General features: G+C 40.2%; 1 protein-coding gene across 6 annotated transcripts in view; it reads left to right on the top strand.

Moving 5' to 3' along the window:
* Positions 1–13779, top strand: part of LOC139264683 (leucine-rich repeat transmembrane neuronal protein 1-like) — a 386994-nt gene that overhangs the window by 268753 nt on the left and 104462 nt on the right. For all 6 annotated transcript variants that reach the window (XM_070881588.1, XM_070881586.1, XM_070881583.1 and 3 more), the window contains 3 exons: positions 1666–1737; positions 9248–9319; positions 11209–11283. In XM_070881588.1, coding sequence (XP_070737689.1) covers positions 1666–1737; positions 9248–9319; positions 11209–11283 — 219 coding nt within the window. The remainder of the gene's footprint in view (positions 1–1665; positions 1738–9247; positions 9320–11208; positions 11284–13779) is intronic.

The following is a 13779-nucleotide window of genomic DNA, read 5'->3' as shown; positions in this document are numbered from 1 at the left end:
ACTCTCTCAACTTTGGCAGACGTTAGTGAGGAGGACTTTGCAGGGCCAACTCGGCTGGGCCGATAAGTATCTCAATCCAATGCTTAGGTCGAAGCCGAGAATTTCGTCTGGTTGTATTCTTACTATACTTCTTTGGAGTGATGTGATATAACCAAGTGGCTTGCTAGGCCACTGCAGTGGGCAGTTAAGGGTCAACCACTTTGCCGTGGGTTTGGCGTCACATATAGGCGAGACTCGGTCGGGACAGCAGGTTTCCTTCCCTAAAGGACATTTGTGACAATCACATAGCTTCATGGGCACCATTACTGGTACTAGCTTTTTAATCCAGATTTATGTCATTGTTTTTTTTTTTACTGAATTCAATTTCACAAACTGCCATGGTGGGATTTGAACTTGCTTCTCCGGCTTATTTGGCTAGGCCTCTGGATAATTTATTTTATAATTATTTTATGGGGTATTCTGTCATTTATTTGGCGGCAGAATAAAATCAGAGACTATAAGTTATTCCAATAAATACTTTTGTGCGAATGTACATGCATTCCATGAAAAAATGTTCCATAAATCTGCAAAGTGCAAGAACAGGTCATCACCAAAAAAATAGAATGTGGTGCATACACATCAATCGAACAGTTGTTGGTCTGTGCTCAGCTTGCTCATCTCGGCCAGGGTGTAGTCAAGGTTCTACAATTGGCCACAGTATCCCCCAGTTAGGAAGGGGAAAATCTGCCAGGCTCTCTGCTCCTGACGCTAGCCAGCAATACATGCTGCAAAGTGTGCATGTGTATATGTTGGATAAGGACAAGATCGGACTCAGCTGTGATGGCCCTACTGTCAAATAGCTTGCTATCAGTCACCATTACGTTCACACACAAAGAATGGCTACATAGCCGAAATACCAGAGAGTATCCTTGGAATCGTATTTCAGCAGGAGTCAATGCCTTTTTGGAGTTAAGGGGAGAAAATTGACAAAATAAAACCAGCAAAAATAAAATAAAATGCACAATGTGTTGAGGCACTTTTACTTTTTGGTCTGTACAGTCAGTAAAGATAGTAGCAGGTCTTATTTCTGCTGTAACTGATAACTTCTTCCTGAGTCTACATAGATATTATAGCCTCACATCCTTTCCTCAGTGGCCTTTAGCACTTGAATGGGACTTAACCTCTGTACATATGTTAGTTCCTTGTATGAGCCTTTGCTTACCATAGGGCTGAAATTATTATCCGGAAATACTGCACTAATCCTGGCTTGAGTTTTAGATGACTGATCTCATGAATTATATGTTCAAGTGCATGAACCACCTTCACTATTTTAGCATAAAGTGGTGCTCACATCTGAAATTCCTGTCTATGTAGAATATACAGTACCTTAATTTGAAGAATGGGGACTACTAGACTGAAGCTATATTTTCATTATCCAACACATGTTGATGGGATGTATCAAAACATTAAGGAAAAATAAAAATAATGAAAGCATAAAATAATTGAAAACCATATATTTATAAACAGACCATACAAATATTAATATCGAGATAATGTTTTACAAGTGTTTGTTGCCACTTATTACATATTGGCCACCTGGCTGAGTTTACCATTATACAGCTGAGATTGAGTGTGTATGCATATTTTCTGTACTGAATCATATATTCTTCTTACGTTTTACACCAGGGATCTGAGCAATAATAATATATTGGTTTTGGGTCCTGGCGCCTTTTCACAGCTATCAAGCTTACATTTCATGTAAGTATTTTTCTTATGGCATTGTGTTGAAATTGTTAAAACTTAATGATATTGTTGAATCAAATGTCACATCAAAAAGCATGCTTTTAAAATTTTGATTGTCAATAACTGCCTTATTGAAATGCTCAAAATCATTATCCTCACGTGTAATTTTTTGAATAAAATCATGTTCCTTCGCTCGTTTTTTTAACTGCTTCACTGAATTATATGATTTAAATAAATAATGCAGGGGATTGCTGATTTGCAGTTAATGAGAATATCAATGGTGCACTAAAGTAGTTAGAAAGTTTGTTTCGATAACTGGCATATTAGCTTGAATTGTGTATTTAATTTAAGTTTTTGAAAGGTACGTACAGCTATTGTAGCCTACAGCAACAGGTGAATACAACTGCAATATTGTATTTAACCGTATCTGCTTGTAAAATTGGAAAGTATGATGAAAGTAAATTGATTGAGAATTTATTAAATGAAAAAATAGTGTGTTGGTAATTAGAGGCAAAACAAAGGAAATCTGTGTGTGGAGGCAGAAGATGTGGGTATGATTCTTACTGAATAATTTGCATCTGTTTTCACAAAAGAGAGGGGCAATGCAGACTTTGCAATGAGGGAGGAGGAGTGCAAAATATTAGACAAGATAAATATAGTGAGAGGAAGTATTAAGAGGCTTAGCAGCTTTGATAGTGGATAAATCCCCAGGCCTGGATGAAATGTATCCCAGGCTGTTAAGAGAAGCAAAAAAGGAAATAGCTGAGGCTCTGACTATCATTTTCCAATCCTCTCTGGCTACAGGTGTGGTGCCAGAGGACTGGAGGACTGCTAATGTTGTATCTTTGTTTAAAAAAGGAGAAAGAGATAGACCGAGTAATTACAGGCCAGTCAGCCTAACCTCAGTGGTGGGAAAATTATTGGAAAAAATCTTGAGGGACAGGATAAATCGTCATTTGGAAAGACATGGATTAATCAAGGACAGTCAGCATGGATTTTTTAAGGGAAGGCCATGTCTGACTAACTTAATTAAATTTTTCGAAGAGGCAACCAGGAGGATCGATGATGGCAGTGTATATGGATTTTAGCAAAGCTTTTGATAAGGTCCCACATGACAGACTGGTCAGAAAAGTAAAAGCACATGGAATCCAGGGCAAAGTGGCAAGTTGGATCAAAAATTGGCTCAGAGGCAGGAAGCAAAGGGTGTTTTTGTGACTGGAAGGCTGTATCAGTGCTGGGCCCCTTGCTTTTTGTGGTATATATCAATGATTTGGACTTGAATGTTGGGGGTATGATTAAGAAGTTTATAGATTATACTAAAATAGGCTGAGTGGTTGATAATAAAGAATAACGCTGCAAATTGCAGGAAGATATCAATGTACTGGTCAGGTGGGCGGAACAGTGGAAAATGGAATTCAGTCTGGATAAGTGTGAGGTAATGCATTTGGGGAGGTCTAACAAGGCAAGGGAATACACATTAAGTGATACGACATTGTAAAGTGTAGAGGAACAAAGGGACCTTGGAGTCCAGGTCCACAGATCCCTGAAGATAGCAGGGCAGGTAGATAAGGTGGTTAAGAAGGCATATGGAATACTTGCCTTTATTAGTCAAGGCATGGAATACAAGAGCAACGAGGTTATGCTTGAACTGTATAAAACACTGGTTAGGCCGCAGCTGGAGTACTGTGTGCAGTTGTGGTCACCACATTACAGGGTGCAGAGGAGATTTACAAGAATGTTGCCTGAACTGGAGAATTTTGGCTATGAGGAAAGATTGGAGATATTGGGTCTGTTTTCTTTGGAACAGAGGAAGCTGAGGGTTGAGGTGTAGAAAATTATGTGGGGCCTGGATAGAGTGGATAGGAAGGATCTGTTTCCCTTGGCAGAGGGGTCAACAACCAGGGAACATAGATTTAAAGTAACTGCGGGGAGGTTTAGAGGAGATATGAGGGGAAATTTCTTCACCCAGAGGGTAGTGGATGTCTGCAACTCACTGCTTGAAAGGGTGGAGAGGCAGAAATCCTCACCACATTTAAAAAATACTTGGCTGTGCACTTAAAGTGCCGTAACCTAAAGGGCTGCGGACCAAGAGCTGGAAAGTGGGATTAGGCTGGATAGTTCTTGGTCAGCTGACGCGACGCGATGGGCCGAAATGGCCAACTTCTGTGCTGTTAATTTCTAGGATTCTATGAAGTATTTAAAAGAGGAAAAAATAGCTATTGATCAACTATTCTCTTGGCATATGAAATACATTATTCAGATTGAATTTTATGAATACTTACATAGAAGAGTTACAGTACCGACACTAGTCCAAGTTTGTTATTATCAGTAGAGTTAATTAAATATTGTATATTTTGTTATTTTTGTAGTTGAGAAAAGAGCATTAAAACCTATGTAAAAATATTATAAACTGCTGTATTGCTCATTGCTACTCTTGGCTGTTAATTTTATTAAATCTGTATAGTCTCAACCACAGCCTGATAGGGTGTTTATTCTTCCACTTTTCAAAGTCTAACAATGGGGTGCGTTGTCTTGTAAGCTAAATACAGTTTCTGTTCGACCTCTGGGCAACACTACATTACCAGATATTGTGCATGTAAAGTTGGTTTACAAGGAGTAAGGGCTTGCTTGAGGTCTGGTCTTTGGCACAAAGCACAAAAGAAATATCTATTGTGAGAGTCGGTATTGGGTTTGCATCCTGGATCTCTTTTGTGACCCAATATTTCAATCTTGGAAATTCGCAGATCCTGGGTAGGGATCGGGATTACTAACTACCATTACTGTAATAATGTTTTCAGAATCTCTTTTTCTCTCAGCTGTTCATTTAATGTTTACAAGCTACTTGTTTCATTGTCAGTACAATATGTCACATATTTAAATCAGCTGATCCAGTAACCTGATAAAGGAAAAACACCTGCAAATGCTGAAATCTGAAATAGAAATAGAAAATTGTGGAAATACACAGCAGGTCAGTCAAGATCTGTAAAGGGAAAAGGGAAGTTAACATTTTGTGGGTAACCATTTGTCAGAACTAAGAATTGAAAGTAAGGTTGGACAAATTATAAAGAACAGGGGAGTGGAGAAACAACTATTGCTCCAATCATGGGAGGAGGAAATATGATCTGAAAACTGCAATGAATTAATACACATCTGGCATAACCAGCAGGTAATTACATGAATGTTTAAATTGTATCATATCTATTTCAACGTTTTACTATAATTAAGCTCCCGACTATTCCATCAAATTTGTGCTTATCAAACCCTTAACCAGAAATGCGGTGGTGTGCTCCATGATTACCAACAACTTCCAGCTCCACATCATGAGGCAATTATGAGCAATGTAACAAAATCTACAACTATGTTTTGGCTGATGCCAGAGACATGAGACTCATGAGGGCCATGTGTGATAATATTCACATTTACTCTTTGATGAAAAACAGCTATTTGGAATCCAAGCGAAAGAAACTTGAATGACCCAAACATGCACGAAGCCGAGATCTGTTCTTGTATACAAAGGCTGAGTCCCCATAGAAACTGCAGAACTGCCATCAGCTTACATGCCAGCCTTGATAAGTAGAAAATGCCGACCAATAACTTTCAAAAAGCCGACACGGCAGCAAAAAAATCAGACAACTGAATATAAGCCAGTGACATGTAGTTAGACTGAAAGTACAGTGCAGCAGAGGTTTGAGTAATTTAAGCTGCAGATATGCTCAACATTCCATTATCTATGTAGCAGAATTTTGCAATAAAATTTTGGGAGATTGTCCTTCATTTTTTGTTGAGATGTTGCAGAGTAGTGTGGATACATATTGGTATGGTGGACATATATTAGTAGTCGCTTTTGCTAGCTCTGATAAATTGGTTTAAAATTGTTTATATGTGTGTCACAATAACGTAGAAGCACTCTTTGCTCCCATCTCCCCCACTTCATGGCAGCGCTCTTCTACCATCATGTTCTAGCTGACACTCTCCTTCTTCCCTTAGAAGCCCCCACCTCACATTGGCATTCTCATTCTCTCCCAACCTCCCAATTCATGCTGACGTTTTTCTTCCCATTCCACTTCCTACATTACAACAGAGACTACGGCCGCGATTTTACTTGCCAAGACGGGCTAACTGCAGCCGCGGTAAGTAGTGGACTGCGACTCTGCTCCCGCTTCCATCGTGCTCTGTTGAAGTGATTTTGCCCTAATTGGGCTTGTTAAGCCCGTCCTGTGAGGTTCTCGGCCAATTAAAAGGAAGCCGGTCTGATGACGTCATTTGATGACGCGTCATCAGTCCGTTTCCTTAAAGAGACTATTCCTTCATTTATTTTGACAGTTGTGCTGTCAGTGTTCTGCAACATTGAGGTGCTGCAAACACCGACAATCACTGCACAGAGTACGTGGCTGCGCCCAGGCTCTCCCATGACTCCCTCCATATGTTTATGGAGGGAGTCACAGCACACAGGGAGGTCCTCTTCCCTTCCAATGGGTGGAAAAGACCACCCCAGCGCAGCATGGTTGCACATTGCACAAGAGGGCACAAGCATGAATGTCGTCAGGAGGAGTTGGCTGCAGTGGAGCAAATCTATCAATGTTCTCAGTAGATCACGAAATGTTACTGCAAAGCGACATTCAACCTCATCCTGCTGTGCCACTCATCACATCCCCATCACTCTGCCTTCTCCTACGCATCCTTATTCACACCAACTTACCTTGCACCTCCACCCATCCCCTCTATCTACATTATCACATCCGCATCTCACTAGCCACCCTCACACTCATCCACAGCAATGTGGTCAGGTGCTGATGCCCTTTGTACTGTGCAGCATCAGGTCATGTTGATGTTGGGGCTGATCGTGGTGGGATTCTGAGGACCAAGGTGAGACTTTTTCAAGGGCACCGATGCTGATGGAATAGATGGCAGGTGAAGTTGAACTGACAGAAGCAATCTGTCACTGGTGAGATAGATTGTTCCAAGGAGGTGAGAGTGGATAGCGAGTATACTCCAAACACTTCCAAACTGCATAAAGCTCAAAAGTCTATTCCAAATCCTGAAGGCGCCAGCTTCTAACATTGGAAAGTGAACAGCTGTGAAAGGGTAGCTTTTATACCAGTTTTGCAGCTGTCACCTATTCAAAGCAATGTTGAAAACCCGACATACTAATCTTGCGTGATCCCCAAGTGATGGGAACCTCATGAAAAAGTTGGTAAAATTGCTAGTAGCTGGTAAAATGCTGCTTAAATACCTTCAAACACCCTCTTAAGTATTTGAATTGGCTCGCCCACTGCTTAGTGCCGGGTCTGCAAAGCGCAGGCAGAGCCGGCAGTTGGGAAAGTTACAAGGAGGCGGGTTCAGAGTGGGATCCCGCCATGCTGTCAATCTTTCAGATTTTGACAGCGGATCCGCCTCTGAACCTGTCCTCTGAGCACTGGCAATATCCAGCCCTATACTTCAAAAGTACTTAATTGGCTGTAAAGCACTTTGGGACCTCCTGAGGTCGTGAAAGGCGCTATATAAATGCAAGTCTTTCTTTTTTCAAATGGGCATTCTTTTCCTCCTTGCTACCTCCCTAGCTCATATTTACTCTCATCTCCCACCCCTCCCAGCCCTCCCCAAGTTTATACTGGCACTCTTATTCTCTCCCCCAGTTCACATGAACACGCTTATCCCAACAATAACAACAACTTATATTTATATAGTGCTTTTAGCATAGCAAAATGTTAACACACTGACTCCATCCCTCTCCCTAGCATCAATCTGAGGGTGAACAAGACTGTTCGCAACCTAGGTATCATATTTGACCCTGAAATGAGTTTCCAGCTGTATATCCGCAGCATAACTAAAACCGCCTTTTTCCACCTCTTTAACGTTGCCTGCCTCCGCCCCTGCCTCAGCTCTTCTGCTGCTGAAATCCTCATTCATGCCTTTGTTACCTCTAGACTTGACTACTCCAACTCACTCCTGGCCAGCCGTCCACATTCCACACTACGTTAACTTGAAGTCATCCAAAACTCAGCAGCCCGTGTACTAACCCACACCCAGTCAAGATCACCCATCACCCCTGTGCTTTCTGACCTACATTGGCTCCCAGTTAAACAACGCCTTGATTTCAAATTTTCATCCTTGTTTGCAAATCACTCCATGGACTCGCCCCTCCCTATCTCTGTAATCTTTTTCAGCCTCACAATCCCACAAGATGTCTATGCTCCTCAAATTCTGGCCTCTTGAACATCCCTCATTATAACTGCTCAACCATCGGTGGCCATACCTTCAGCTGCCTAGATCCTAAGCTCTGGAATTCCCTCCCTTAACCTCTATGCCTCTCTACCTGTCTTTCCTCCTTTAAGACACTCGTTAAAACCTACCTCTTTAAACAAGCTTTTGATCATCTGCCTTAATTTCTTTTGTGGCTTGGTGTTAAATTTATCTGTTTGTCTGTAACACTTGTGAAGCACCTTGGGACATTTTACTACGTTAAAGGCGCTGTAAAAATAAAAGTTATCAATAAAATGTCCTCAGTGGCTTCATAGAAGTGTAATCAGACAAAAATTGACATTGAGCCAAAACAGTAGACATTAGGACAGGTAGCCAAATCTCTGGTCAAAGATACAGGTTTTACGCAGCGTCTTAAAGAAGGAGAAAGAGGTGGAGAGGCAAAGAGGTTTGAGGATGGAATTCCAGAATTTAGGTTCGAGATGGCTGAAGGCACGGCTGCCAATAGTGAGGCGAAGGAAGTGGAGAATGCGCCAGAGGCCAGATTTGGAGGAATGCAGAGTTCTCGGAGGGTTATAGGAGGTTACAGAGGTAGGAAGAGGCGAGGCCATAGAGAGATTTGAACAGGGGGATGAGAATTTTAAAATCGAGGCGTTGGTGGTCTGGGAGCCATTGTAGATCAAAGAGCACAGGGTTGATGGATGAAAGGACTTCCAACCCCCTACCTTCCAACCAACTCACATTGATATATTTCTTCTCTCCCCACCCTATTAATGCTGGCATCTTTTTCTCCCCCTTCTCTTCCCTGGTTACACTGGCAATATTTCCACTCCCTCTAATGTGCTGGCACTCATCTCCCCTCAACCTTCCCAGTTCACACTAACACTCCTACAATTCCACCGCCCGCCCGCCCGCCAGCTAGAGTTCATGGAGGCATTCCTTGAGTTTCCCTCACCTCCAATTCACACTGCCTTGTTCTTCCTTGATCTTTTTCCTTCAGTCTTACCTGGAACACATTTGCAGCATACAAATTTGCAAAATATAAATGTCAGAGCAGAATTCAAAATGCACAAGTGTACGTCAGAGACCAAGAGGTGGGTAGAATTCAATGGAAAACTACAAAGTTGATGTGTTTATAAATGATATGAACTGAGTAGGTCATTTTAATCCATTTTAAATAACCTTATTACTTATATTAAATCCATACTTTTAATAGATTATATTAAGTAAACTTAATTATAAAGAAAGTGATTGTATAACATGGAGAATGTATACCATGAAGATAAATGTTTTGAAATATTTATAAATTTATGCTTTCTTTTAGGAATATAAGTGATAATTATTTAAGCTTGATAGGTAAAGGAGCTTTTGATCATCTGTCTTCAGTAATCTACTTGTAAGTATGTTTCTGATGTTATTACTAAAATCAAGATAATTAAAATGTTAATTTTAAAAATATTTACATTTCTTTTTTTGTGTGTTAATTACTTTAAAAAGTTTTTGCACTTTTGTGCTTCATTACTATCCTGTTGACTGATACTTTTCGGTATTAAATTGCAGTTTTGAATATTTAAATTTAAAGTGTGGCTTAAGAGATAAATGCATTGCATGTTGTAGTACTAAAACATACAAAGCAGAAAGGTCCCATGTTTGATCATTGGCCTAGGCTGTGTTAACTGATCATATTTGAGACAGCAGTATGATGCAATACAGTTAGCCTCAGCCCTCCTGGGCTCGGACAGATAAAATCAACCAAAGTCCCTTCTGCTGATCATCAGGCAATGATTGCTGGTGGAAAACATGGAAGCTTGGTGAGGGCTGGATGGATTTCAGATCTCATATTTCCCACGGTTGAATAATCTGCTGCTAGTCACTGTTTGAGCTCACAGAGGAAGAATGGCTAATAGGGCGATAGGCTGGCACCCAGCAAACCACACTCCAGCATGATTCAGTACTTCGAGGAAAATTAGGGAAATGTTTGGCTCCTAAAAAATTTTCCTCAAGCTATTTGAAATTCTTCTTTGGATCAGAATATGCACATTTAGCCCCAAAACATATGTATGATTAAGTAAATTCAAATCTGCAAAATTGACTCCTTGTGTGACGTCTCCATTTTCAGAGATGTGACCTTCCCCACAGTGCTGTGCTCCATTACCAATTTTTCTATTTCTCTACCTCAATGTATTATTGAAATTCTTTTTAATTGATACACTATTGAGATTTTCTCAATGTTCTTGCGTGATGTTTTGGCATCTGTACTTTTATTATTCAAGTGTAAATGATTTTTCAGTTAATTGAAGAGCAACTCTCAGACTGGAAAGTAGGGGGGTAACTTTGAATTTGGGTGATGGTGTCGATTTGTCGCTCATTATACATCTCATCATTGAAGTCAATGGAAGTGAAAATGGGGAGAGATGTATAACGGGTGGTTGAATCGATATTGTCCATTTTATACTGTCACCTAAAGTCAAAGTTATGCCATAGATGTTTTTAAAATCTGACTTTCCTGGTCCTTGCCAATTCTGCCATGGAACCAGCCATGAATAGATGTGGTGCAAGTTGATTTGCTGTCTAATCTTTCCTGTCTTTCTTACACAAAATCTTACCCATCCAGCATTTTATGTAGGAATAGGAAAACTGCTAAACAGCATACAACACTTGAAAAGAAATTCATAATCTGCCACATGGTGAAAAAGCAAAAGGAGGAATGAGACAGATTTACAATGCCATTCCTTAAGCGTCTGGCTCTCGTAAACTTTTGGGGGGAAAACAGGTTTCTTCATTAAGTATTGTATACATGTGCTATTTCATATTTCACTTTAAAATTGAAGTGACCCATTGTGATGGAGAGATCAAAGCCAGTTTGATATATCCACTATTTTTCGTCATGCTGCGTTGAGAGACATCAAACAGAAGGCAAACGCTTTCCAACAATGGAGGAGAGAAAAAATGCCAGGTGGTAGTGAGGGCAAATGAATCTAGCACTGCTGTCAGCTCCTCCTGCACTCACTCAGAGTTACATTGATGGAGGCCTTGGAGCAGGTTACCCACCTTCCCTCTTGGCTGCAGATGCTACTTTGCCTGGGGGACCTGAAAAAGTGGAGGGGAAAATAACAATTAAAGAAAGAGGGAGTATAGGAGTATGTAACTCACACAAACAGGTACAGGCACAACATACAAAATTAGAATGAGCAAACATAATACAGTAGATATTTCTCAAGTTACTAATAATGTATTCAAATGGGTCATGTATTTGAAAGTATAATACCATTTGTTCATTTTTAGGGACCTTCGTGCAACTTCCATTTCTCTTGATGTTCTCAAAGCTATTTTAGAGAGTACAATAAATATTGTCAACCTGTAAGTATACCTGTTGTCAGAAATTACTACCAGTAAATGTTTTTACTGCATTCTGCATTAATATCAGATATTTATTATATATACACCCAAGTATTTTTAACGTATCTATGTTTCAGCATTATTCTGCTGAGAGTTTTTGAGGCACTAAATACCTACTTAAATATTAGTGCAGTGGCCAAGTAGTTTCATAAAAAGTGAAAAAAACATGTATCCTCAAGGATAAATGGTGATTATCTTTACTAGACTTTACTATATTTTAGGAATCAGGTTTAAACTTTATAATCTCTGAAAGTTAGAATTAATTCAAAATTTGAGGCATAGTCATTCATTCTGGATAATAGTCTGTTGACACATATCACTGAAAAGATGGTGCTTATAAGATCCTGGGTTACAATTAGCCATGTTTGCAGCATACTGTATAACAGCTGATATCTGTATTTTTAGTATTGCTACCATTTTTCATCCCCATTCTCTGTTTATTCCTTATTTGTTGGCTTCAGTAGATAACTGCAAATTACATTGTCTTAGTTACATGATTTACAATCTGCAGCATACAAATCACCCTTCTTAATAATAGAAGGCTGCTATTTCTGGTCACTGTATTTGTTAAATGCCTTGTGATCTTCAGGCTTCAGTTGGATCAGTTACTGTATCTGTACTTGTATAACATTTCTTATCACGTCTCTACACACATAGTGGGAGCAATTCAACTTTGTTTTGCCCATTCTTTGGGCATAAAATGAAGGAGAGGAGACAAATTTTGATCGTGACCTTCCCCCACCCTATCTGCCCTGGTCAAAATATTGGAAGCAGGCACATGCCTGAAACAGGCATTAAGCGCCTCGCATATGCAAATGGCTTCCTAACATTGGTTGTAGAATCCCGATGCACCTTGCAAGCTCTGCCTAGTTGTACCAGCTCTTGAGTGGCCCATCCAGCAATCCTTAGTGGGTCTGCTGGAGGCCTCTCAAGACATAGGCACAACTCTTTTTAAAGTTTACATTTATGTGGAGCCAGGAGGAGTAGGATTGATCTTCCTGGCTCAAAAGAAATACTGCAGGGCCACTGATGGCCCGGGCTTGTTCCTTCTCCATTTTGCCTCCTCCCCCAGAACCTAATTGCAGGTCGGCTCAGCATCGGAGCCGGACGGAATTCATCAGGCTCTGACCAGCGTGCTACATTGGGTTGCTCGATTGGTGACCACAGATCATCTGTTTCATTCAAATGAGGTCTAAAGTTGAATTTGGCTGGGGCTGACGGGAAGCAGTACAGGAAGCAATTTCTTCGCTGACTTGCTGCTCGTTTTGAGCGCAAGTCTAATTTCATCGCCAATCTTTATTGTACAATGCACTCCGAGACTGCAGAGTAATTTGTTTTACCCAGATTGCAGTGAACCACCATGGTCTTCAGATGCACCACCTTTCACATAGTTTAAAGATAGCCATTCCATCAATAACCAACATATAATTTTATATAAATTATGGAGAATCTTCAACAAATTCCCTCACTGGTAAAATTTCATAAAACATTAAATAGTATATTTTCTGAGTCCTTACCTGTCACCAGCATGAATCAGAAAATCATGGTGTGTTTTTGACATAAATTTTCCAATAAGTGCTAGCAGTTGGTGAGGTACCTGGCCACTGATGAAGACTTGGAAAATCTACCCTTGAGAGTAAACCTCCAAGTGAGGAAGCTTCTACATTTGCAGCATTAGTTGCAATCCACTGGAAAATGAGAAAAGCTACAGGAATTGCATACATTCTCCAAATATAATTTCAGCAGTATTCTCAAAGTCTCGCTGTGGTTCAAGAACTGAACTAAACATGATTCAGTAACTCCAGAGGTAATCTGCTTTTTGTGAATTGTAACTTTTAGAAGTCATCATTTCAAAAAGGAATGGGAGTGGTCTAGGTGGTGTATGTCCTGATAATTTCAGTTATGGCATAAGTTAGAGATTTCTCAAATGCCGAACTCTTTGTGGTTACCTACTTAAATTAATGGTCAAGGTTGTGATAGCTCTGTCCTACGGCAACCAGAGTGAAGAAATTCGACTTATTGTACTAACCACAATATTATTGGTCTTTCAGATCTGGTATACATTTGCAAAGATGTATATTGAGTGAAATAACTTTATTCCTTTAGAGAAGAAGCATAGACAGGTGGATTTGCGAAATGAAGATATTTTTTCACATTTTTCTATCAGATGAGAAACCCCAGCTACCAAATACATGGTGTAGATTTTTCAAACCAAAGTGTCATAGAGCTAGATTTTACACATTTGTGCAGATCACCCAAAAATGGGCGTTATTTCTGGTGTGGGCGGTAAAAATGGGTTTTTAGATCGCTGGTTTGTCGCCCATTCTCAAAGCCCCTAGTCTCCATTTTGGAAATTAGGTGTTACCACGAGCGATATGAAATGGACGTTAGCGTTAAATCTCTCTGACCTTCTGTTATAAAGCATCGCCGTCCTTAGCAACGGCATGGCAGCACTCG

The sequence above is a fragment of the Pristiophorus japonicus genome, chromosome 5 (assembly GCF_044704955.1).
Source record: "Pristiophorus japonicus isolate sPriJap1 chromosome 5, sPriJap1.hap1, whole genome shotgun sequence".
Classification (NCBI taxonomy): Eukaryota; Metazoa; Chordata; class Chondrichthyes; family Pristiophoridae; genus Pristiophorus; species Pristiophorus japonicus.
Note: the sequence above shows the minus strand (reverse complement) of the source record. Positions and strands in the feature narration are given on the sequence as shown.